At 47.6% G+C, this 27,418-nt stretch overlaps 2 protein-coding genes across 2 annotated transcripts; both read left to right on the plus strand.

Annotated features, from left to right (window-relative positions):
- Positions 1 to 6,494: 6,494 nt before the first annotated feature.
- Positions 6,495 to 8,244, plus strand: LOC120650135. Its single transcript, XM_039927159.1, has 2 exons — positions 6,495 to 6,835; positions 7,637 to 8,244. Exons 1-2 carry the CDS (start codon positions 6,774 to 6,776, stop codon positions 7,842 to 7,844), a joined length of 270 nt encoding a protein of 89 aa, XP_039783093.1. The 5' UTR covers positions 6,495 to 6,773; the 3' UTR covers positions 7,845 to 8,244.
- A 1,839-nt stretch (positions 8,245 to 10,083) lies between these two features.
- LOC120647716 (putative cyclin-dependent kinase F-2) lies at positions 10,084 to 11,148 on the plus strand. The gene has a single exon (XM_039924574.1). The coding sequence runs from the start codon at positions 10,084 to 10,086 to the stop codon at positions 11,146 to 11,148; it is 1,065 nt and encodes a 354-aa protein (XP_039780508.1).
- The last annotated feature ends 16,270 nt before the right edge of the window (positions 11,149 to 27,418 follow it).

The raw sequence follows: 27,418 nt of genomic DNA on the forward strand, positions 1-27,418 counted from the left end.
GGGCAGGAGGCCTACGCTACGCCGGAGCCACCCATCCCTAGGGCGCTAGCAGGTGGGCCCATGGAGTGGCTTGCGGCCGTGTGGCACGCCAGGCATCCGGTGTGTGGTGTACCGGAGGCTTGACTTGCGTCGCGTGGATGCGTGCGTGGAGGCTCTTGGTCACGGTCAGACAGCCTGTAACGATCACTGCCCTACGGCTGGTATACGTGTGTAGATTACGGCGCGGATCGATCCAGAGGTAGAGGTTTAGGGCCTGTTTGGCATGGCTCCAATTCTGCCTGGAGCAGCTCCACTCCAAAATAGACCTGGGCAAACGTCGGGTCGGGTCGGGTTCGGGTCGGGTCAAGGTCGGGTCACGGGTCGCATAGGACGGCCCGCGCCCGACCCGTATCTATCACCGGGTCGGGTCGGGTTGGCCCGTGCACCTTGCGCGGGCGTGTCGGGTCGAGTTTTTTTCGAGTTGGGTCGGGTTTTTTTGGCCTTTGGGTTGGGTTTTTCGGGTTGGGTCGGGTTTTGGGTCAAAAATCACGGCCCGTGCCCGGCCCGTTGATTGTTGCGGGTCAAAAAAATACGGCCCGCGCCCACCCGCCACGTAGCTCGGGTCGGGTCGGGTCGGGTTTTTTTCGGGCGGGTTGGGTCGGGTTGTTCGGGTCGGGTGACCCATGCCCAGGTCTACTCCAAAACTCCAGCTGGAACTAGCTCTGGGTGGAGTTGGAGCTGGCTGGTTAGTGTGTTTGGCATGGAGGGTGCCCTCAGCTCCAGAAAAGAGGGTTGTGAAGGTGGATTGTCGTTTTTGCCCATGGTTTGAGATTGTACCAATAATGAGATAAATTCTTAATAGCTACAATGTCCATACTATAACACCAATACGCTACAGAAGTCTACCAAATATTCCATAAATAATATAAATATATAGATCCAATGTCCACACTTAAATATTTCTTAATGACAGGTTCATAATAATAAAAACTATTACACTAGTTCCATGCAAGTGCAATAGATGTAACCATACTATCACGGAATACGTTCATAGTCACAAAGCTTGGTTCATCTGTTGAATCATCAGAGTCGTGCGGGGACACAGCATATTTGTTGTATCTTTCTGGGATAGTAGGCACAAAGTTAGGATCTCGATCGAAATTAGCAAAATCCTCATCATCACTTGCATGCTCACGTATGAAATTATGAAGAACCATGGTAGCAGCGACAATCTTCTTCTGTGTTAGCATTGAGAAGCTAGGCATCTTATATAGCAGTTGCCATTTCATCTTCAATAGTCCAAATGAGCGCTCAATAACATTACGAACAGATGAATGTATCCGGTTGAACTTTTCTTTTGGAGAATTTGGTTCAATACCTCGATGGCACTCAGGTAAGTGATACCTCTCACCCTTGTATGGACAAAGGTAACCCGGACGATTAGGATAGCCCGCATCGACAACATAATATTTTCCTACATATAGGTACACTGTCATAAGAATTGGTTATAACAATATAAGCATCCATATGTGTAAGGACCGTGATGTCGCCTAGAGGGGGGTGAATAGGCGCACCCCAATTGTAGAGTCTGCTCAGAGAAGTTCCTTGAGCAGGTTCACGCAGATCCTGCACATACGAAAACACAATATCTCCAAGACACAAGTGTCTAATGGAGAGCTCCTCAAATCCACAAAACAAATGTAAATGCAATGAACACAAGGATTTGTTTTACCGAAGTTCAGATTCACCCCGTGCATCCACGTGTGAATCCTAGTCTCCGTTGAGGAAGTTTATATCGACTCCAAGGTCAAGCTATCTCCTCCTTCCACTATATGACCATGCGCCCTCGTGGCACAAGATCGGTGCTGCAATAAACTTGCCGCTGCTCACCACAATCCTTGGGAGCTATCCGGCGACGCTTAGCCGTCTAGGAGGCTTCACCTCCAAGAGTAACAAATGCGAATCACACAAATCACGACTAATCTCAAGTGCTCAAGGTTTGCTGTGCTCTCTAATGCTCTCAAGCATTCAACTCTCTCAACCCAACTCAAGGATATACACTAATCACACAATCTCACAAAGAGAGGTTGGGGAGAGCTCAACTATGGCTACCAAGTTTCTTTGGACGACCAGCAATCAACAGAAAAGAGCCTGGAACAGCAGCCCACCAAGGAGGGGGCTAAGGGGTATAAATAGTCAGTCCCAACAAAACTAGCCGTTATGTGACAGTTAGAATCCGGAACTTCCGGATTCTACAACCCGGAACCTCCGGGTTTTCAAACCAACTAGCCGTTAGTACCACGTGTGCCAAATCCGGAACTTCCGGATTCCAAATCCGGAACTTCCGGATTTGCCCTGACAGCAGAGTTAATATGTGTTCTTGAGGCTTTGTGTCTCTCTCAACTCACATGGGTTACTTGAGCACTGAGACTAAACCAAAGACTATTGTGATGCATCCCTCTTGATAGTACGGCATACCTAAACTCAAGATCAAAGATAAATTACATTTCAACTTCTTGAGCTTCTCTTTTTCATCCTATGCCGTGTGTTGATCAATCACAATCTGAGGTGTGCATCCAACTTGGCTTCTTTACTTTGAGCACATCTTCCTTGAATTAGTGACCTTGAACCTTTATCCTTGAATGAAATCCACTTCTAATTCAAGTCACCATCTTCACAACAAGATTCTAGAAAGATTGATACTTGCCAACATGAACACCACACATGACCAAGATTCTCCAAGTTGAACCCAAGGAACGTTTCGTCACCCTAGCATTGGTTCCTCGGCACAACCACAATTGCCCTTCTCCAAGCTTAGTACCTAGAAACCCATTCCCGAATTCCAACTCTTCATCATTGCATCACATATAGCTTCATGTAGGCTTGTATCACAATTAACTTACAATGAAATCTATTTTTGATCCATAAGCAGTTTTTCTTCTCTAATGAATGACACTTGTCAATATGAAATTCTCCATGTCTCTTAGAATTCTTGGACTTGATCATTATCAGTTTCTTTGCTCATGCCAAGCCTTTGCTTACATAGCCTCTAGAAACACGCCTTTCGATCACATCCATTTATCCTCAAGAGCCCTCTTGAACTCACATTGATTTTGCCATTACAATGAACATCATTTCTTTCATGCTAGCTTGATCATCAACTATCTCATACATCCCTTATGACAAGTTTCTCCAATTGTGAGACTATGCCTAAGCATACACCTTTGTCTCATTCACAATACCTTGGCTTGTCATTTTGAATTTCACTTATGTCAATAAGCTTCTTTTGGATATACGAATAAATTCTTTATTGTTGATACATATCCCAATTTCCATGGTAGCTGTTGCTTGTTAATATTCTCATACTAGAACATGTCATTCATCTTGTCATATGAGCATGTGTCTTGAATCTTGATTCATTTCAACACATAGATTTCAATTGTGATAATCAATTCCTGCTCATATACTCAACAAGATAGTTAGCCCTTTAATCGTGGTGTCAATCAATCCACCAAAACACACTAGGGGCCGAGATGCACTTTCAATATGATTTTAGAAAGAATATACCTTGAGGAGGATGTGGGAAGACCTCTGCATCAGCTTCCAATGCATGATACAAGACGCTCGTGTCATGCAAAGTACCCGGTTGACCCACAGCCACATAAGTGAATCGCATATCAAAATCACAAACTGCAAGCACATTTTGAGTCGCAATTCCTGTCTTACCAATATACCTCACTTGTTCTTCAGGTGAAAGACTGACACGGATATGAGTTCCATCAAGTGCACCTATGCAATCCTTGAAGTGTGGATATGCTCTTTTATCATTTCAAATCCGCTTGTGCACTTTGCGAAAGTTAGGATCTGTTGGTCTCAAGAAATGTTCAGCCATTGCAACTACACATTCTAGAACTTCATGAAATTTTCTACTAATGGTGTTCTCAGCTTGTTCGGCAAACAATTTACACACAATCCGGGTGTTCTCAGCGTTCCAATCAATTTCCGGCATCTATACCACCTCACAAATTAAGTTTTAGAAGGCATTACAGTGCTGCACAACCACATCCTAACAACAATAGTAGCATCTCACAGAACCGCAAAGACATTAAACCAATTTTTAAAGTGTATAGAGCCTCAGATTAAACTAATTTTACTACTGCATTACCACATCCTAACAAATGCAAGGAGAGAAAAGAGAAAGCATGGTTGGACCTTGTCTGGTTCCTTGCTTTGCTTGACAGGTGCAGCGGCGTGGGGGGCTTCAGTTCCTGCACCAAAGGGGGGGGGCGACCTCAGGATCTGCAAGAGCCGGCATGGGATGAAACGAAGGAGGAGAAATAGAGGGCGCCATGGGCACCATCACTGCCGAATCTAGGATCGAGCCCCCGAGCAACTCACCTGCCGAATCTAGGGTTGAAGGAGGACGGCGGCTTCGGCCTGCAGGCGGCGGTCCTCCCCGAGCTAGCAGGCGGCGGCGGCGTTGCAGGTGGCCGGCGGGGTCGGCGGGGAACGCGGCTTCGGCCTGCAGGCGGCGGTCCTCCCCGAGCTAGCAGGCGGCGGCGGCGTTGCAGGTGGCCGGCAGGGTCGGCGGGGACCGCGGCTTCGACCTGCAGGCGGCGGTCCTCCCCGAGCTAGCAGGCGGCGGCGGCGGCGTTGCAGGTGGCCGGCGGGGTCGGCGGGGTCGGCGGGGACCGCGGCTTCGGCCTGCAGGCGGCGGTCCTCCCCGAGCTAGCAGGCGGCGGCGGCGTTGCAGGCGGCCGGCGGGGTTGGCGGGCAGCCGCGGGCGGCGGGATTTGGCCGAGAGCAGGCGGCGGCGGCTAGGGTAGCGAGCGCGTGGGGGTCGCGAGGGGTGCTGGGATAAGGTTGCAGTGGTAGGGGCGGGGGAGAATAGAAGAAAAATAACGATTCGGGGTTTGGGGGTGTGTAATCGATGGCAAACGTGGGTAATTTTGGCCGAACTCCAAGTCGATGTCCATACGAGATGGTTTTGGAGTTGGAAAAGAGGTGCTCCACCGGCTCCATGAAAAATGACCTACGAGCTCCACCCGCTCCAGGACTTCGTCAGCTCTAGAGCTGGGGTGTTTGGCTCCCCTTTGCGAGCTCCAGCATGGAGCTGAGCTCTGGAGCCTTGCCAAACACCCCCTTAAGGAAAGTTCTCCATGGACCATGGCTTCGCTTTCTTTTTGCAGGAAGAGGAAGGAAGTTTCTCCTCTCCATGACTAGCTGGGCAGCAGCCGTTTGCAAGCCAGCAACGCACAAGTCTGCAAGAGTATTGCGCTGAATACTGCTGGGCCGGCCCTACGAGAGAAACCTAGGATGTTGGGCCCTATAGCTCGGGTAAAATGGGGGCAAGGGGCCCATTATGAGAGGCTTTGGGTTTGAGGGTAATGAAGACAAACTGTCGAGTACGGAGTATAAAACAATCAACATTTTGCCGGGTCAATTATCAAAAAAAAAAAACATTATGCCGGGTCAGAAAGGATTGGAATCCTACTAAATACTTGGGTACCTTAGAATCGCACTAGATCTTTATGTGAAAACAGTACTCATAGGAATTTTAGGTCCAAGCTCTTGCAAAGTCTCATCTGAATCTCTCGTCAAAGTCTCCTATGCTTAGCCTGGGATCTTCCCAAACGCCTAATCCAAATGTTTTCCACCCTATAGTAAGTAACTATCTGTATCAACTGATCAAGAGAATGTCATTACAGTCACAGTAAATAGTTACTCGCTCCTTTCATGTTTATAAGTCACATACGCATATCAAAATTCAAGCTTTTTTATCTTTGACTAATAATTTGCTTATTACTTTTTTGTTTTTATAATATAAACTTTATATGATTGGATTCGTAGTCAAATATAATTTACAATGATTATAAGTTTATAACTATAAGTAAATATAATATATGATAAATAAGTGGTCAAAATATCGTTTGGAAGACCGTGTCATATTCCACTGTGCTTATAAATGTGGAAGGAGTATTTAGTTATCGGTACTTCTAGATTCTACTCGGTGCTATAGTGCAACTATTAAGAGAGGATACTTCTAGATTCATTTAGGCTGTGTTTAGAGGTTTAGGGGGTAAATTTTCAAAATAGAATTTTGCTATTTCGGAGTATTAAATGAAGTCTATTTATAAAACTTTTTGCAGAGATGGGTTGTAAATCGCGAGACGAATCTAATTAATTCATAATTAATCAATAATTAGCGGATGGTTACTGTAGCATCACCGTTGCAAATCATCCGTTTAAAAAATTTTGTAAATAGACTTTATTTAGTACTCCATATATGTGTCCAAACATATGATGTAATATTTTTTTGCCAAAATTTATTGGCATCTAAACACGGCCTTAGTACTTGGAAATAGTAAGATTCTCTTTAAAAAATTTTACTCCTAAACATATAAACATGGTCGTATTGTGAACTTTAAGATCCGCGCTGTGCCTGTGTGCCACTTGTCGTAATCTTAGAAGCTTTCCCACCTAATAGACCTGGCCGAAATTTGTTTGCGCGATTCCCCCTCGTGGCCTCGTCGTTCCCTGGACGACTTTTCCCCCTCGTCTCCCTCACCCAACCCCGACCCCACCGCGGCGCGGCGGAATCCAGTTCCAAGTTCCAACCAGCCGAGCCCCCCAAATCGAGCCGAGCCCCCGGCGCCGCCGGATCCCGCGGCCTCGGAGATCCAGAAGGGTCTGGAAGCAGCGGGGCAGGCGCCGCCGGAAGCGGAGGAAAGCAGGCGCCGGTGGTGGCGAAGTCGTCGGCGTCGGGGGCGGCGGCGGTGGCTGGGTTGGCTGCGATGATAACCCGGTCGAAGCTGGTGGAGCAGCTCCGCGACTACCAGATCCGATCCCAGCACAAGTAAATCCCGCGCCCGCCTCCATCCCCCCTCCAACCTCCGACTGGAACTCCACCTAGTTCGTTGAGATTGACTAGCTGCGTGCTCAGATCTCGTGCTCCCGGATGCGCAAAATTATTTACACGGTCTGTAGTGCAGTGGGTTGTAATCTGGTGGGACGAGTCGACTGAGTGTCTGCTTGTTTTGATGCGTAGAGGCATTGCCAATTTGCGTGGCCTTGATCTTAATGAACTGCAGAATGCATTGTATGACAGGTTATGTACTTATGTTATAGGATTATGGCAGTGTCTGCTCTGGTGGTTGTTGTTAAGAACGGGATCTTCTGGTGCTCCCCACCTGGATTTTGTATGTCCTCGGGAGCCAAATGCATCTATATTTGTTCATGCAGTCTATTTCAAACCGGCCTCATTGAAAGTGTCATGGTGGAGTCGTTTTCTTCTGAATGTTGTCTGTATTATAATGTTGCTCATAGGTTTGAGCTTCACTGGTTCTAGCCATGGTTAACAAATCGTGCCCTCACTTACTATCTGACACTGTCCTACTGCATACAACATTAGAGGGAGTCAACTCACTACTCACCAGTTAGTTTTCACGGCAGCACACTTCCTTGATGTTTTTAGAACAGCAATGCCAAACCATGCTAGCAGACCACTGAGTGTGCATTTGGAAGTTGCTTGCTCTCTGAACATGTCAGCAACTGTGTGGCATGCAGATGAATTTCTTCTCCCTGTTAGACTGTCCTATCTGTGATATATCTTCCTCTTCACCAATCTGAACATTCCTCTGCTTTCTATGTTCTGCAGGCGTGACATTATCGGAGCAATCTCATGGGGCTTGCTGTGTTGCTTTCTGATAATATCCTCGTACATGACGCTATACTTCAGGCACTTTTGGCTTAGTGCTGTTATCATCTCCCTCGGCATTCTTCTTCCTGCTGGCTTGTATATTTTGAGGCAGAGAAAGCTGGCTAAGAAGAGAGAGAGAAGACTGTTGTTGCCTCTCTCCATGTAATGTTGTTGGTAGATTCCTTGTTTCTGCACTTGTTCTTGTCTTGATAGAATCTGCATTCTTGGCTTGCGGCTTGCCTAGCACACATCCAACATTTTATACGTCTCTGGCCATTAATATACATCCTTAGTGTTTTCCAGAGTTCTACAAGAGATATGATTATTCCACGATGTGCAAGTAGATATCCTCTAATGCTTTGAGGGTATGATAGGTTGTGCCATATGCTACATTTTTCGTTCTTTTTTCTTTTCCCTTTTTGGTTTTGGTCTGATGGATACCTGAAGCCTGAAGAAATATCTCAACATGTCAGGTTACACAGGGTATCACCACACTTTTGTATCTAGATATTGTTTTGTTGTTCTGATGGAACTTGTTATCCTTGATTTCCTTGTGGATTTCTTTATGCCCACAGCCCAGTTGATATTTGTCTTGTGAAAGTTGTATGTCGGAAGGCCGAGCCGATATGCACTGTATATGTTCTTACCGCTTCAATGGATTTGTACTGGCAGTCGCTTCAAATTATATTTTGCTTCAAATGCTAACACTTGCAAACATTAACATAATCAACATGTTTTGCTTGTGCTGTATGCTAGTATATCTTTGTACCAGATCCTGAGCTCAAGGTGAACTTTACGGTCCTTTTGGACAGAAGTTGGACGAGAATCTGAAAGAATGGGAACAGTCTATACGGGACCTCGAGCGTTACCAGTGCGACCCAAATTTCGAAATGGTTCGATGAAAAGCTTGCAGGAGCACTGCTGTAGTGCTATTGCTATGTCATATGAATGCAAAGTCGTGCTTGAAATTGCAGAGTACATGACCATCACCTCTGGAGGAAGAGGAATTAAACAATGAGCCAATGATGAAGGCAAACAGACCATGCATGCGGCGCCGGTGACCGAACCGTCCAACTCGAGGTCGACTTCCGCTTGCCAAACTAACCCTCGTAGCTGCCGCGCCACTCGGCACTATTCGCATCGCCACCGGCGCGCCAAATTTAGATCAGTTTATCCAATGTTGAAGGATCAATCATTACATGTAGTTAATCCTCTCCTTGAGATATTCTCTTTGTGCATTAGCCCACAAAGTTAATCAGTTCATCATGCATATGAGGAATCCAAAATCAATCCATCAGGACTTACGATTCCAATAACCAGATTCTAATGTTCCCCTAGGTTCAGATATTCCCTTATGTAAAATTCAAAGAACATACAAACTTGAACTTAGCAGGTGCTGACTGCCACCAGCCAAATCTCATCACAAGCGGTAGCATTTTACTTAAACATATATTTTTATACAAGTATGCAAAATATGGTTTCCTACTCATACGAAACACATAGATTAACACTCTATTTCTCTCTCTGTTTATCAGTACAGAACATAGAAATGAACAGGTTCATGAACAGATTATCAGATATGCGCATGCAGTGCTCATGGTACTTCTCCTTGGCAATGGTCAGCTAGCTGCAGCTGGTAGCAGAGGAGCAAGCCTACCGAGGAGTAGAGCAAGGATAGCAATGACCCTGGGATCTTCAGGATCAGCAATTTCTGAACCCATCTCTGCTGCTATTGCATCCATTGCGGCCATTGGAGCACATCAGTTTCCAGCATGTCCTACTTCTTACAGTTTCCACCAAGTAATTCCTGCTGCTCCTTCGCCACTTCGTTATCCTCTCCAAACAGATTCTGAGAGGAACAAACAAAAGAGCTCCATGCAAGTATTTTTCATGCCCAATCTCCAACTTTTACCATCAAAGCAATGTGTCTGCTGCAGAAGCACATTGTCTGATCGGCCCCGTAGTTATTCAGAGACTATGCCGAGCTTACGGTTTGGAGTTTCAGACATCGCTAAGGTTCTCCGGAAATGCACGCAGCTCGTGGGGCTCATCGATCAACGAGGTCCGAGGCCGGGGGGAAGACCGATCCGCAAACTGAACGTGGAAACCATTTCAAATCTGCAAACTGAATCATCTAGTTTGTTGATCCGGCCAACTCACAGACCATGCGCACCGAGACATGCGTTACGGGCACGCCATCAACCAATGCAAACCGGCGGGGGTCGGATTGATTTCAACTCGCAGTCGGACTCACTCCGGCAATAAATACTCGACTTGCCTCCGACACTCGACTACTCAACTCGCGCGCATTCCTCGCATCGCCACCGGCCGCCTCTCCCCGCCTCCCTGCCTAGGGCAGGCAAGGCAACCCAACCCGCAGTCTTTTCTTCTTCCGCTCGATCGCGATGGCCGCCTGCGTAGAGGTAGATCCCGCCGCCGCGACGAGTCCGGCCGGCGGCCTCAAGAGGAGGCGCATCGCCGTCAGCAGCGCGGAGCCGTACGAGGAGATGAGTCGCCTCGGCGCGGTCGTCAAGGCGCGCCACCGCGCCACGGGCGAGATCGTCGCCATCAAGCGCGTCGGCGAGGCCCAGGGCGGCCACGCCGCGCTGCTGCGGGAGGCGCGCTTCCTCCAGGAGGCGTGCCGCGGCGGCGCCAACCCGTTCGTCGCCGGCTTCCGCGGCGTCGTCCGCGCCCCGGGAACACTGGACCTCCGCCTCGTCATGGAGTGCGTGGGCCCCAGCCTCCACGACCTCCTCCGCCAGCGCGGCCCCCGCGGGAGCAGCCCGCCGCCGCCGCTGCCCGAGGCCACGGTGCGCGCCGCCATGTGGCAGCTGCTCACGGCCGCCGAGAAGATGCACGGCGCCCGCGTCGTGCACCGCGACATCAAGCCCCAGAACATACTCGTCGGCGGCGACGGCCGCAGCGTCGTCGTCATGCTCTGCGACTTCGGGCTCGCCATGTCCACGGACGAGCGGCCGCCGTACGAGCCGGCCGGCACGCTCTGGTACATGGCGCCGGAGATGCTGCTGGAGAAGCCCGACTACGACGAGCGCGTCGACGCCTGGTCCCTCGGCTGCGTCATGGCGGAGCTCGTCAACGGCGGGAGGCCTCTGTTCCAGGGGTTCTACGACCACCGGCAGCTCTGCGCCATCTTCGACGTGCTCGGCGTGCCTGACGACAGCACGTGGCCAGGGTTCTCGTCCACGACGTTCGCCACCGTGTGGTTGCCGGAGCTGGACATGCACCGGGACAACTACCTGCGCGAGATCTTCCCGGAGACGAAGCTGTCCAAGGAAGGGTTCGAGGTCCTCAGCGGCCTCCTCACGTGCAACCCGGAGAAGCGGCTCACGGCAGCCGCGGCGCTCGAGCATCCGTGGTTCGCCAAGACCGGCGCGATGGAGCTGCCCAAGGAGGAATTGGCACCGCAGATTCCCAAGAGACGGAGGATTCATGCTGTGTGCGTGGCCTGAGACTTCCTTTGATCGTCGTATGATGTAAAACTAGTTGGTTCTTTCGGTGTAGTAGAGCTTGCAATGGCTATAGTGTTGTCAATCAATAGTACTATGTAAATTAAATGTGGATGTAAAATTAGTCTACTCTTCAGAACAGAGCTTCTAATGGTAGCATTTTAATCCTAATCCTTTTCGATGTTTTTTTGTGAATGAATCTGATTGGTCGTGCGTCGTGCCTGTAAGCATCCCACTCACCCAGCCATCGCAGCTCGTCCACACGAACAGTTGCACAAACAGCTATATATATTCACGTGCTTCTAATGATCGTCGTGCCTGTAAGCATCTCACCCAGCCATCGCAGCTCATCCGCACGAACACAGTTGCACAAACAGTTATTCACGTGCCGGTTTACCATTGCAGTCAACCACCTATGACCAGTGTTGAACTCACCAAGAAATAACTCCCTCCCCTGGGAACGTTGAATTTCTTGTGTGATCCAATGTATTATTTTCCTATGGCCACAAATATACTTGATGAATTGGACAAAGCTTGGTCCAACTTTTATAGTTTGGAACCAATAACTTAATGTTCAGTTTAGATACATAAACATCATAAACATAGATTCATCTTGAAAAATCTCATAACCTAAAAATCACTAAATTTTATAAATATACTCTACTATAAAACAACGATCCTAGTCGCACCGAAAAGATGATAAAAATATAGAAAATAATATTTAGTTTTAGCCCATCCAAACAGACCCTAACTATTGTCGTCATAAGTATTTTTAACCTGAAAATGGTAGGAATTGGCGTGTTTCTTCATCTCCATTGACATGATTCAGGGGATCATATATACCTTAGTTCGTTGTATTACTGAGGTGGTTACCAATACTGTAGCTATTTCATTTGTAATTTGATTTGAGATATTTGATCCACCGTTTTGCATCTCCGGGTTGTACCATGGGTTGGCTTGTAGCTACTTATTCGAATAGCGTACCCTCGCCGTCTCGGAAATGACATTTATGTTGTACCTCATTCCTAATCTGAATTGAGAATATTCAATCAGTGTCCCGTATCTCGAGCTGTACAAGGTGGGGTTGGCTTGTAGCTACTAATTTGAAATACCCTTGCCGTTCTAGAAAAATGACATTTATAGTGTCTCATTCCTAATATGATTTGAGAACACCCGATTGATGTTCCATATCTCGAGCTGTACAATATGAGTTGGCTTTTATCTACAAATTCGAATACCGCACCATTTGGAAATAACATTTCTGCGGTTCTATATATAAACGACATGGATCTATGTATGTTCCTATTGTTGCTAATACACAAAATGTGCTATACATCAACAAACCTATACGGTAATCCGATAACCCTTTTTATCAAAAATTGGTAAGACTACTCATTCCACCACACTGAGGATGAACTGGATGAATAATTCAGATTTTTATTCAGATTTCCCCATGTCACGTAATTAATATATGGTTTCCAACGTTGCACCCAAACAACATTGAAACGACCTATGTGGACATTTACACGAAAAAATAACAACTTTATCTCATTTTTTATGAAACATTTCTATGTGAACTTTTCAAAAGCCAAAACCATTCCCAAGTCCATCTTTTGTCAATATGTCTACTTTTCTGGTTCTTAACAGGAAATGAAGAGTAAAATGTACCGCCGGTCCTTGAACTTGATTTGGTGTATCATCCCGGTCCTAAAATTACAAAATGCACATTTAAATCCTCAAATTTGCTAATCATATCATGTGGAGTCCAATCATCACTTTTTAAGTTATCAAGTGGAGGTGTTTCAACTTATGTGGAACTTACATGTGGGTCCAAATTTTTTGTTGAAATGTTCTGCTCAGCTCTTATATTTTTAAAATTTTTTCCAAAAAATTGTTTCAACACTTTATGCTGAATATTTTTTAAAAAAAATCCTCAAAAAATTGTCTTTTTTATTTCCTAATTTATTTTACAAATTGATCATATGTTTCTTGTTTTATAAATTTTTTATACATGTTTTTTATTTGAATATATTTATACAAGTAAAATGGTATGAATTATTTCCGTGTGTTTACATTTTGTATATAACTTTTTATTTGAATAAATTGTATAACATTCGATTTAGATTAAACAACTGTGATTTGGATCTCACGTGATACGATACATTTTAATAATGTAAGGACTGGGATAACACTTCAAACTAAATTTGAGAATCGACCAAATATTTTTTGGACCCGGCTAAACTACGGCCGGCCGTAATCTGCAGGTTCTGCACGGCCGTTCTATTTCCAAAAGGTTTTCCACTTTTGGCAAAAAAAAACTACTTCTCCTTTTATTTTCTTTGTGCACACATGGACCGCTAAAAACACAATGTTTTTCGGCCTGCCAGTAAATCGAACAATACAAAAGAAGAAAAAAATACACAACATAATCATGAATAGACAGAAAAAATACAGGAATGCAATACAATGTTTTTACGTTAGGCAAATTGACTAGTGTCACTAGGCAAAAACACTAGTATCATTAGGCCAAGAATGGAAAATGTATTTTTGCCTAATGAGAAATACCATTTTGCCTAATGGAAACCAATAATTTGCCTGAAGAAAACCTACAAAATTGCTTAATTGTCCTAATGAGAAATACCATTTTGACTAATGGAAACCAATATTTTGCCTAAAGAAAACCTATAAAATTGCTTAATGGAGCGCGGCCGTGGAAGGAGGACCTCGGCGGCGGCGGCGGCCAGATCCGGCCGCCATGGCCGGTGATGCCGCCTCCAAGCGCGGCGGTGGCCCGGATCCGGCCGCCACAAGGTCGATGGCCACCATGGCCGGTGAGGAAGACGGGGAAGGAGGAGCTTGGCAGCGGCGGCATAGAACCGTCCGCCACGAGGACGGTGGTCACCATAGCCAGGCATGGAAGACCAGAAGGAGGAGCTCGGCAGCAACGAAGCCAGATCCGGCCACCGTGACCGGCAACGCCGCCTCCAAGCTGACAACAGGGCGGATCCGGCGTCAGGCGCCACCTCCCCAGAGCCTTGTGCCACCGAGCACGGAGGAAGCAGGGCCTGCAGCTCGGCGAACGCTCCACCGAGCGGGTTGACGCGTCGGAGGAGGCGAGCCCCTGTGCCACCGAGCGCGGAGGAGGAGGAGGAGGGGTGCGCCTGCAGCACGGCAAGGTGTGTTGGAGGAGGTTGGAAGAGAGCGGATGGAGCGAGGAAGACGGGAGAGTTGTGGATAAGGGAGGCGGGCGAGAGTTGTGGTTGTGGATGAAAGGCGGCCGTACGAGCGATAAAAAAACGGCCGGCCGCACCACAGTCTCCACCATATTTTTTTTACTAAGAAATGAATGTATACACGATTGGATTGGCCTGGTCCACCATGGCCTCCCTTCCTTACCGGCGGCACCTGGAAGCATAGCGAGGCACCGTCCCATGGACTGTGGCCGGTGGGAGTGGAGACTCCCGTCAATGCAGATCGAAGCTTTCCAAGAGCTTGGCGTACACTATGGCCGCCTTCGACATGACCAGCGGCGGCAGGCGGCGGCGGCCGAAACCTGTGGGAGCGATTCTTTGGTGGTTTCCATCTAGAAACTGTAACACCATAGGTGTTAATCTTCTGTAGTTAACTTAATCATGGTCATTAGATTTAAAGTTATGCGACATACCCACAAATCAAAACTACTTCTGTCAGCCTGGGCCGGACCGGTCGGGGCGACCGGTCTGACCGGTTGAACCTGTTTTGTGGGTTTTGGGCCCACATCATTTAAAACACACACTCTCTCTCCACCAACTCACTTCCCCCTCAGCGAGCTGAGCACGCCTGCTCGAGGTCTCCCTCTCTCATGTTATCCCCCAAACCCTAGAGCCCAAAACCTCCCACTCCCTTTGATTCCAAGACCAAGGAAGGATCAAACCAGCGTGGGGGAGCTTCTTCTTCACGATTCCCTCCCTGGGGTGCCTTGGATTCGAGTTCTTCGTGCAAGGAAGAGCTCACTCAAGGTATGAAGGCTCGTGATGGTCGATCTCCTTTTCTAGATGATCTTAGATGATTTACTCTGGCCAACAACATCTAAATGTATCCCTGAACTAGTACCTAGAAGGGTTTAAGGACTTGTGGGCGATTTTCGCCGCACCAAGAAATCCTAGGTTTTGGTCTGAGTAGGAACGGTCTGACAGGTCGGAGGGACCGGCATGACCGGTAGGGGTCCGGACAGTCCGGCCATTGGTTCGGATACTCCGGGTTTGTGGTGGTTTAGACATTCCGGGCTTAGGTCTGGAATCTCCGGACTTGGGAGTCCGGATACTCCGAGTAGGTGTCCGGATACTCCGGATTTTTGGTCTCAAGTCGCACACAGGCCAGACCGGTCTGACCGGTTTGGTATACCGGTCTGACCGGTGCTAGCAGGGCTGAGTGGGTTAAATCAGGGTTTGTTAGTGAAAATAGATAGAAATTGATTTGGTTATTGGTTACTTGTAATTTTTATAAATCATGCATGCATTCTCTCATGTCATATGCATATGCATACTTCTAGTAGCCGCGGTGGAGGAAATTTTGTACGAGGTGGTTGCGGAGCCGCTAGAGCAAGCCCAGCAGGAGGAAAGGCGAGAGAACCAGGCCCAAGGCCCAGTGGACCCGAGTGTTGAGCAGCAGACTCAAGGCAAGCCCCGGTGCACATCCTCCTATTTCAAATTATGACATCTATATATGTCTCTAATAATTGTGCATTAGGTTTAGGAATTGTTTGAAACCTTAGTTGCATGATCCCTAGGTCTTCCTGGGCCTTATACTAGTATGAATAGGTCGTTAGCACTGCTATGCTTAATAGGGCTCGATAGAAGTCGAGTGATAATTCTATCACTCGCGAGATATAGGATGTCATATTCAAGATGGAAGGTATGGGATGGGATACCGGATGGGGGAAGGTGTAGCCCCATCTGTGTCGATTAAGGACCGTTCCGTTGTCGGCTGTGCTGATCGGGGATTGAATTGTACTAGCCGCATGCCAAGAGTAGGAGGTAGTCGAAACCGGTAAGCCGAGTACTGCTTTGCTTCGAAAGTACAGGAACCCGCACCCAACTCCTGGGGCGAGTCGAGTAGTCACGGAGAATTGTGGATGCATATGTTTACTTTTGTTGGTCTCACGTTGAGCTCGGCTGACCATATGTCGTTGGGCTGGTTCCTGTAGTTCGAGGCGGGGAGGGGAAAAGTTGGTGCGTGGGGTCCGATGGGGCTTTTGCGTGCCGTGTTGGTTAGGTCCACCTTGCAAGGTTAAATCGAATCGATTCGCCGTGTCTCGCGGTTATGATGGCCTTGATCTCTTGGTCACATCGTAGAAAGGAAAATGAGTAGAATGAGAAGAGATGAAATGTGGGCGGATGATATATAATTAATGATTTGATCACCTTGATTGTTGTAGTTCTGCCAATCATAGATGATTAGTAATTCTATTGATAGAAATAGGAGCTAAAACTTGGGAAATAAGGACTCCCTTACAGTGTTTTTCTGCAAAATAACCACCAGCCAAAAGCCTTGCATGTCTAGATACGTGGGCTAAGTTATACCCACTGGTCGGATAAGTCTTGCTGAGTATTAGTTGCTCAGGGTTTGTTGCCACCATACTTTTATTTCAGGGCACACAGACGTGGATTTTTGCCCCTGCTGCGTCAAATTTATCCGCCGGGATGCAGAGGGGTGGGAAGTCGTGGATCGAGACCCTTAGGTTAGAGAGTTGTCGGGTTGCACACTTAAGGGCAGAGTTGCAGCCCCTCAGATTTTGTTGGACCAGTCTGACCGGTCGGAGGGACCGGTCTGACCGGTGTCTACGTGGGGAACCCATGCACACCGGTCTAACCGGTGGGATGCACCGGTCTGACCGGTGGTGTCAGGCTGAACCTCTAGGGGTAGTGTAGTATAGTCTTTTCCTTGGCATAAATTCTAGTTTTAATAGTTGGAAGACTTGTATATCAAGTATGTATTTAAACCCGGTTTGTAAAATTATTATATTCGAAGTTGGTTTGTAAAAGTGTGTTTTATCCTATTATGTCACGTGTTGTATTTTCGAGTAATTGTCATGCTTGTACCATCTGCGCCCACCTTCGCGTGGGACTACCGGTGTTGTTTCGATCGGGCCGTGGGTTGAGAAAGGATCGCCAAATTAAACCATTAAGCTAATGCGCCTGATGTGTTCAAATGACGACCATTACGCTTAATTTAGAGTTTTAATTTGGTGGTTCCGTTACAGTTGGTATCAGAGCCGAAACGCATCGGGGGTGGTACGAGCATGACTAATTTTTGAATATTACAAACTAAAAAAACGGAATTCTGACTTAGGATGAGAAGTAGTTCAGTAGTATGGGTGGAAATTATGCGAAGTAAGCCCAATATATATTTAGTGCTAGAGTCGTATGTAGATGTGTAGTTTCGGTTGAGAGATGAACGTAGGACGTTCATGCATCATGTTCTTATTGCATTTTTTTGTGCATTTAAAGGTTGTACATAGGAGTACATGCATCATGGCATTGATTATTTTCAAATTTCTTTGAAGATTTGGTTTAAGGAGGGTTGGTACATAACTTTAGCTCTGAGAGTAGTTCTGGTGGAGACCGATCTGACCGGTCTTGTCTACCGGTCTGACCGGTTGGTCCACGTTGAGCCACACAGCGCCTTGAAGACCGGTCTGACCGGTCCTTGCACCGGTTTGACCAGTTGAGCGTAGACAGAGGCCTCTCAGTTGTGTTCAAATGATTTGTTTCCTACGATTTCTTCCATGATTTGGATATTAGTTGCGGTCATGACTATTTTTATATAATCAAAAAAGTATAACTAATCCAATCATGGTTGAATGCATAATGGCAGCACCCCCGAATCCTCCTGATTTGGCTCAGACCATTGCGGCCATGCTCTCTGGATGTGATGAGCAGACGGCACTACTCCGGGAGATTGTGGAGCAGGGCAGGGATATCCGGACATCACCACCAGCCCCCTGCTCCTGGATATCCGGAGTTTCTAGCTACTCAGCCACCGCTCTTCCATAAGGCGGATGAACCATTGGAGGCGGACAGCTGGCTCCAGACCATAGAGTCCAAATTCACCCTGCACCCGTACAATGATGGGGACAAGGCAGGATTTGCCGTTCAGCAGCTTAGGGGCCCTGCACGCACATGGTGGGACAATCATGTGGCTATGTTTCCGGCGGGCACCCGATTCACCTGGGCGGAGTTCAAGAATGCCTTTAGAGCACGTCACATCCCTGCAGGGGTCATTCGCAGGAAGCTCACAGAGTTCTTGGCCCTGAAACAGGGTAACAACAGTGTCCTGCAGTATGCCCAGGCCTTCAATAATTTATCGCAGTATGCGGGCTACCACGTGGACACAGATGAGAAGAAGCAGGCTTGCTTTAGGCAGGGGCTCGGCAGTAAGCTCCAAGATCGCCTGCCTATGGTCAAGTTTGACATCTTCAGTGAGCTAGTCAACGGTGCTATCATTTAGGAGGATGCCCATTTGGCTCAGAAGGCAGAGAAGAAGAGAAAAGCGCCGGCGGCGGGATCTTCGAGCAGCACTCCCCAGAGGTTTCGCTTGGTGCAGTCGGGCCCACAGCGTGCCCCCTTTCAGCACCAGCCACCGCAACAGTGGGGATACAGACCCCCTCAGTACACTCAGCCACAGGGGACAGTCGGGCATCCTGCCCCTCAGCAGAATGAGCAGAAAGTCTGGGTGCAGCAGCCGGGGGTGTGCCCCAATTTGTTTCCGTGTTACAACTGTGGGCAGCCGGGTCACTTTGCACGGAACTGCCCAATGCCACCCAAGCAAGGCCAGCAATCGAGCCAGCAAAGTCAGAAGCAGAGTGTGGCCCACTTCAAGCCAGGCAAGTGCACTGCACCACCCTCGAGGGTATTCTTGAGGGCGCTCCAGTGATGGCGGGTACATTTTCAGTGAATGGTTATCCTGTTTCTATATTATTTGACTCTGGGGCATCTCACACCTTTATTAGCAAGGAGTGTGCTAATTGACTGAGGCTGAAGATAGAGAGCATGCCTAAGCCGTACCATATTCATTCACCTGGGGGAAAGTTGATCACCAATTAATTTGTCAAGCAAGTACCCCTACAGTTGCAAGGAAATTTTTTCCGACGGCCCTTATAATGTTACCAACTCAAAGGGTGGATATTATTGTGGGCATGAACTGGATGGAGGGTCAGGGAGTTATTCTGGACACGACCTCCCAATCTGTACACATCAAATCCTCTATTCATGGTCCTATGACCCTGCACCTTGAGGGCCATGGATCATCGCCTCCTAATGTCAATCAGGTTGAGGGCAAAAAATTGGCTGACATACCTGTGGTGTGTGAATGTCCGGATGTTTTTCCGGATGACTTGCCAGGAATGCCACCGGATCGCAAAGTTGAATTTGCCATTGAATTACAACCGGGAACGGCACCAACTTCCCGAAGACCCTGTCGTATGCCACCCAATGAGTTAGCCGAGCTAAAGAAACAATTGCAGGAGTTGCTTGATAAGGGTTACATTCGTCCTAGCACTTCACCTTGGGGCTGTCCTGCACTCTTTGTTAAGAATAAAGATCAAAGCCTCAGGTTGTGTGTGGACTATAGACTTCTGAATGCCGTCACAATCAAGAACAAATATCCTCTTCCTAGGATTGATATTCTGTTTGATCAGCTATTCGGGGCCAAGATATTTTCAAAGATTGATCTTCGCTCGGGTTATCACCAGATAAAAATCAGAGCTGAAGATATTCTCAAGACAGCCTTACCAGATACGGGCTCTATGAGTATCTGGTCATGTCATTTGGGTTGACAAACGCTCCTGCTCACTTCATGTACCTCATGAACTCGGTATTTATGCCTGAGCTGGATAAGTTTGTCATGGTTTTCATTGACGACATTCTTGTCTATTCCAAGAATGAAGAAGAACATGCAGAGCATCTTCATATTGCTCTCCAGCGCCTCAGGGAGCATAAATTGTATGCCAAGTTCAGTAAATGCGATTTCTGGCTTAAGGAGGTTCAATTCCTTGGCCATGTTATCTCTGAGGGCGGTATTTCTGTTGATCCTAGCAAAATTCAGGATGTCCTGAATTGGCAGGCATCCACATCCGTGTCAGAGATTCGGAGTTTCCTTGGGCTAGCAGGGTATTATCGCCGGTTTGTACCGGACTTTTCAAAAATTGCTAGACCCATGACTGAATTGCTTAAGAAAGGGGTGAGATTTAATTGGGATGACAAATATGAGCAGCCTTTTCAGACTCTGAAGAAGCTTCTAACGTCTGCCCCTGTCCTGGCTCAGCCGGATATTACTCGGCCCTTTGATGTATATTGTGATGCATCAGGTACGGGTCTTGGCTACATGCTCATCATTGTTTGTCTTCGCCGGTTATTATTCGGCCTTTAATACTTGTTGTGATGCATCAGGTACGGGCCTAGGCGGCGTCCTTATGCAGGATCAGCGAGTGATTGCTTATGCCTCCAGAGCACTCAGGCGACACGAAGAGAACTATGCCACTCATGATTTTGAGCTGGCAGCAGTAGTGCATGCATTGAAGATCTGACGCCATTATCTTCTGGGCAATCCTGTTCATATATACTCGGACTATAAGAGTTTGAAGTATATTTTTACCCAGAGTGAGTTGAATTTACGCCAGAGACGGTGGTTAGAGTTGATCAAAGATTATGATCTGGAGATTCTCTATCACCCGGGCAAGGCTAATGTTGTAGCCGATGCATTGAGTCGCAAAGCTAGTTGCAGTTGCATCTCAGCCACAGTGGTGCATGAAACTTTGTGCCAAGAAATGGAAAGGATGAATTTGATTATGGTGTCTGAAGGTACTCTTGCTAACCTTACCCTCGCTCCAACACTTCGAGATCATATCATTGCGGCCCAGAAAAATAATATTGGCATGGAAAAGATTAGGCAAAGGCTTGGAGAAAATGACCCTCGAGTGGCGTGTTTCCATCTAGATGGTGAGGGAGTCTTATGGTTTAAGAACCGACTAGTGGTACCTAAGGATTTGGAGCTTCAGAAGTAGATTCTCAATGAGACTCACCTCTCTAGGTATTCTATCCCTCCGGGCATCAACAAAATGTATCAAGATTTAAAACAGAGGTTTTGGTGGACGAGGATGAAGCGGGAGATTGCTAAATATGTGTCTGAGTGTGACACCTGGAGAAGGGTTAAAGCAAGCCATTTGAATCCCACCGGTATGCTTCAGCCTTTGAGTATTCCATCAGGAAAATGGGAGGATGTCAGTATGGATTTTATTGTCAGACTACCCAACACCTCAAAAGGGTATGATTCTATTTGGGTAATAGTTGATCGATTTACAAAGGTAGATCATTTTCTTCCGGTCAAGACCTCCTATACGGCAAGGCAGTATGCCCAGCTATACCTGGACCGTATTGTGAGTCTTCATGGGATTCCTAAAACTATTATTTCAGATCGTGGTGCACAATTCATTGCACGGTTTTGGAAACAATTCCATGCCGCTTTGGGCACATGATTGATACACAGTTCAGCTTATCATCCTCAGACCGATGGTCAAACTGAGAGAGTTAATCAAATTCTGGAAGATATGCTGCGGGCCTGTGTACTTTCATATAGTAAGAAATGGGATGAGTGTCTGCCGCTCACTGAATTTTCTTACAACAATAGCTATCAAGAAAGTATCAAAATGGCACCCTTTGAAGCCTTGTATGGACGGAGATGCAGGACTCCACTAAATTGGTCAGAAGTTGGTGAGCGGAATTTCTTTGGGCCCGATTTGGTTGGCGAAGCAGAAGACTAGGTCCGCCTTATACAGGCAAATTTGAAAACTGCCTAGGCCCGCCAAAAGAGCTATGCAGATAAGAGGCGCTGGCCCCTGATTTTTGAAGTTGGTGATCATGTTTACCTTCGGGTGTCTCCAATGAAGGGTGTGCAGCGGTTTGGCATGAGAGGCAAATTAGCACCCTGTTATGTTGGGCCTTTTCCTATCACTGAGCGTTGTGGGCTGGTGGCATATCGTGTGGAGCTTCCCCCGCATTTGTCGGCGGTCCACAATATCTTTCATGTGTCCCAGCTCCGAAAATGTCTTCGAGTTCCAACTGATGTTGTTGAGATGGAGAAGTTACAGTTAGAGCCGGATCTCGTCTATCCAGAGCACCCGGTCAAAATTGTTGATTTCAAGACTCGAGTTACTCGAAATCAAACCAACAATTTTTATAAGGTGCAATGGAGTAACCACTCCGAGCGAGAAGCCACATGGGAGACTGAAGAGTTTCTCAAATCCAAATATCCGGAGTTGCTACAAACATATCAATGTACCTAACCTTCTATGTTTCTTGCAATCTAGTACTTTCATTAAATCTCGGGATGAGATTTCTTTTAGGGGGTAGGATTGTAACACCACAGGTGTTAATCCTCTGTAGTTAACTTAATCATGGTCATTAGATTTAAACTTACGCGACAGACCCACAAATCAAAACTACTTCTGTCAGCCTGGGCCGGACCGGTCTGACCGGTCGGGCGACCGGTCTAACCGGTTAAACCTGTTTTGCGGGTTTTGGGCCCACATCATTTAAAACACACACACACACACACACACACACACTCTCTCTCTCTCTCCACCAACTCACTTCTCCCTCAGCGAGCTGAGCACGCCTGTTTGAGCTCTCCCCCTCTCATGTTCTCCCCCAAACCCTATTGCCCAAAACCTCCCACTCCCTTTGATTCCAAGGTCAAGGAAGAATCAAACCGGCGTGGGGGGAGCTTCCTCTTCACGATTCCCTCCCTGGGGTGCCTGGGATTCGAGCTCTTCGTGCAAGGAAGAGCTCACTCAAGGTATGAAGGCTCGTGATGGTCGATCTCCTTTTCTAGATGATCTTAGGTGATTTCCTCTGGTTAACAACGTCTAAATGTATCCCTGAACTAGTACCTAGAAGGGTTTAAGGACTTGTGGGCGATTTTCGCCGCGCCAAGGAATCCTAGGTTTTAGTCTGAGTAGGACCGGTCTGACCGGTAGGGGTCCGGACAGTCCGGCCATTGGTTCGGATACTCCGGGTTTGTGGTGGTTTAGACATTCTGGGCTTAGGTCCGGAATCTCCGGACTTGGGAGTCCGGATACTCCGAGTAGGTGTCCGGATACTCCAGATTTTTGGTCTCGAGTCGCACATAGGCCAGACCGGTCTGACCGGTTTGGTATACCGGTCTGACCGGTGCTAGCAGGGTTGAGTGGGTTAAATCAGGATTTGTTAGTGAAAATAGATAGAAATTGATTTGGTTATTGGTTACTTGTAATTTTTATAAATCATGCATGCATTTTCTCATGTCATATGCATATGCATATGTGTAGCAGCCGCGGTGGAGGAAATTGTGTACGATGTGGTTGCGGATCCACCGGAGCCGCTAGAGCAGGCCCAGCAGGAGGAAAGGCGAGAGAACCAGGCCCAAGGCCCAGTGGACCCGAGTGTTGAGCAGCAGACTCAAGGCAAGCCCCGGTGCACATCCTCCTATTTCAAATTATGACATCTATATATGTCTCTAATAATTGTGCATTAGGTTTAGGAATTGTTTGAAACCTTAGTTGCATGATCTCTAGGTCTTCCTGGGCCTTATACTAGTATGAATAGGTTGTTAGCACTGCTATGCTTAATAGGGCTCGATAGAAGTCGAGTGATAATTCTGTCACTCGCGAGATATAGGATGTCTTTAAATTACAGTATATGAATTATCATATTCAAGATGGAAGGTATGGGATGGGATACCGGATGGGGGAAGGTGTAGCCCCATCTGTGTCGATTAAGGACCGTTCCGTTGTCGGCTGTGCTGATCGGGGATTGAATTGTACTAGCCGCATGCCGGGAGTAGGATGTAGTCGAAACCGGTAAGCCGAGTACTGCTTTGCTTCGAAAGTACAGGAACCCGCACCCAACTCCTAGGGTGAGGCGAGTAGTCGCGGAGAATTGGGGATGCATATGTTTACTTTTGGTGGTCTCACGTTGAGCTCGGCTGACCATATGTCGTTGGGTTGGTTCCTATAGTTCGAGGCGGGGAGGGGAAAGGTTGGTGCATGGGGTCCGACGGGGCTTTTGCGTGCCGTGTTGGTTAGGTCCACCTTGCAAGGTTAAATCGAATCGATTCACCGTGACTCGCGGTTATGAGAGCCTTGATCTCTTGGTCACATCGTAGAAAGGAAAATGAGTAGAATGAGAAGAGATGAAATGTGGGCGGATGGTATCTAATTAATGATTTGATCACCTTGATTTTTGTAGTTCTGCCAATCATAGATGATTAGTAATTCTATTGATAGAAATAGGAGCTAAAACTTGGGAAATAAGGACTCGCTTACCGTGCTTTTTTGCAAAATAACCACCAGCCAAAAGCCTTGCATGTCTAGATATGTGAGCTAAGTTATACCCACTGGTCGGGTAAGTCTTGCTGAGTATTAGTTGCTCAGGGTTTGTTGCCACCATACTTTTATTTCAGGGCACACAGACGTGGATTTTTGCCCCCGCTGCGTCAAATTTATCCGCCGGGATGTAGAGGGGTGGAAAGTCGTGGATCGAGACCCCTAGGTTAGAGAGTTGTCGGGTTGCACACTTAAGGGCAGAATTGCAGCTCCTCAGATTTTGTTGGGCCGGTCTGACCGGTCGGAAGGACCGGTCTGACCAGTGTCTACGTGGGGAACCCATGCACACCGGTCTGACCGGTGGGATGCACCGGTCTGACCGGTGGTGTCAGGCTGAACCTCTAGGGGTAGTGTAGTATAGTCTTTTCCTTGACATAAATTCTAGTTTTAATAGTTGGAAGACTTGTATATCAAGTATGTATTTAAACCCGGTTTGTAAAATTATTATATTCGAAGTTGGTTTGTAAAAGTGTGTTTTATCCTATTATGTCACGTGTTGTATTTTCGAGTAATTGTCGTGCTTGTACCATCTGCGCCCACTTTCGCGTGGGACTACCGGTGTTGTTTCGATCGGGCTATGGGTTGAGAAATGATCGCCAAATTAAACCATTAAGCTAATGCGCCCACTTTCATATGACTGCCATTACGCTTAATTTGGAGTTTTAATTTGACGGTTCCGTCATAGAAACTTAAGCGAGCAAGCGACGGGCAAATCCAGCAGGCTGGTGATTCAACCATTCAAGCACCACAGCATAGCAGGCTGGTGATTCAACCATTCAAGCACCACAGCCAGGCTCGGTCCTGTGATTTTGGTGGCCCGGGGCGAAATTATAAATAGGGCCCTTATATGGACCATAAATAAGAGTATTAATAGCAAAAATATTTAAACTGGTAAATACATAAAAAATATATTCTAAATATTATCTTAAATTGGCTTCTGGCCATTTTTTCTAACAAATCGTTAGTTGAAAACTACTCCGCCAACTATAGAAGTAACTGATCAACTCAATGGAATCTTATATAAAAAAACTAATGTTTAATCAATTACCTACCATGCACTTTTGATCACGATTAGTCAAATGTTCAAAGTATTTACTAGCTGATATGCGCTAAGCATATATATACTGTCAATAAGGCAGTCGCTGTTTGGTCCTCTATCTTAATGCTGACTCCAATTCTGAGAGAAGGAATCAGGAAGGGTGATAATGTCGTTGCTTGATTGATACAACGGACTTTGCGGCTTCGGCGGCATCAGGATTCAGGACTCAACAAGTTCGCATGACCGCGTGTTCACAGGTCATGGCGAGCAGGAGGGTGGTTAGCAAGTGAATTGTTTGGTTTAGGGACTCGGCTTTGCTACTGGTCTGCTGCTCGGCGCTCGTCCTTTAAGCCTGACCACCTGACCGCCTGACTCAAGTACACGATTGGCTTAGAAAATTAACGCCGAAACTTAGTGATTTATCACGTAATTTTGTCAGTGATCATTCAGTCTTCGCCAAGTCATCAATGTGCGAGAAATTCAGAATTAAAAAAACTGAGCTCACAGTAGTAGTAATACACATGTCAACTTTCAGCTAGTCTCTACAAAATTGAAGTTCAATTATTGTTTTCAGCAGTTATACCTCGAGTTCAACTTTTCAGCCAAAGGTCTCTCAGCGTCAAGTTGCTGAAAATTAAAACTAAATCCTTTTGCTTTTGTCTTGCACCACCGACAGAATTTGATAGCAAAACAGTTCTCTGCAATCCTGCAACAACTGGCAGGCAAGGCAATCCGAACAGTTTAGCTCCGCAGCTCTATGGAGTATGGAGATTGAGGAATATTTTTATTTTTCAGGCTAGCAGCTGGTAGAATCTGTCGCCGCTACTGCGTCCAATGCTCGCTATGGTTTGGGACCAGTTGTGGCCGACCAAGCATCCGTAACTCTACGCGGGCTGGCGATCAACCCTGGAGATGGAGAGCCTGCGGGTGAGACTAGAGAGGCTCTCACTGACTGGTGCCTGCTGATGAGCGATCTGATTATCTGAACATCCAGGAGAACGCTGTGTGAGCTGGGTTGCCAGCGCCCTGATCATCGCCAGTGCTGCTGTTGTCGGAATAGTTTCAGTCTCACTGCTCGGCCCTTAGTCTCAGTTGACGGCGATGATCCACTCGCCGGCCAGCCGTCTGGTGTTCGGGGGCGCGGCTGTCTGATCAGAGCAGACGCTCACCGCCCGGTTCCGCAGGCAGTTTGGGATGAGATTGTTCTGCCCTCCGCCGGTGGCCGTTTCGTCTTTTCTTCTTGGGCGGTGATGATCCGGCATTCCGGCTCCTCGCCGGAGCTCGGCTCGAGTGCATCGTCAAGCGACTGGAACCACCCACGGCAAGTGTCCACCTTTGGCTACCTTGCAGTTAACCGCGATGATCTGGACCGTACAAGTCTAAAGCAACGGCTAGGAGAGGTCCAGGGGTGGTCGGTATTTCATTTACCGTCCACCCTGCTGCACGGTAAATGGCCTCCCCAGGGCACGATCGATGATGACCAGGCCATCCTAACCTCCACCGCGATCAGGTTTTCGCCGCCTGATCTACCCCGACGCGCAGAACTGCGCCGCCGTGCTAGTTCTTTCCGACCCCCAGCAGCCGTGGAGTGCTGCCACGGCCAATGCGCCGACGTCCCAGCCGGAGCCGGCCCGTCGCCACCGCAGGACACCGCGGCCTGCCGAGCCGACGGCTGCAGACGCCGGAGGCAGCACGCCTCGCCGCGGTCCCTGGCGCACTGCGCCACCACGCGCACCGTCTCCCCGGGCCGGTCGCCTGCCCCGGCCGCCGCGCGCCTCGACAGGTAGTTGGCCAGCTCGGAGAGCGTCTGGTCCCCGGGAACGCCGAGTGCTTGA

The sequence above is a fragment of the Panicum virgatum genome, chromosome 9K (assembly GCF_016808335.1).
Source record: "Panicum virgatum strain AP13 chromosome 9K, P.virgatum_v5, whole genome shotgun sequence".
In the NCBI taxonomy this organism is placed as follows: Eukaryota; Viridiplantae; Streptophyta; class Magnoliopsida; order Poales; family Poaceae; genus Panicum; species Panicum virgatum.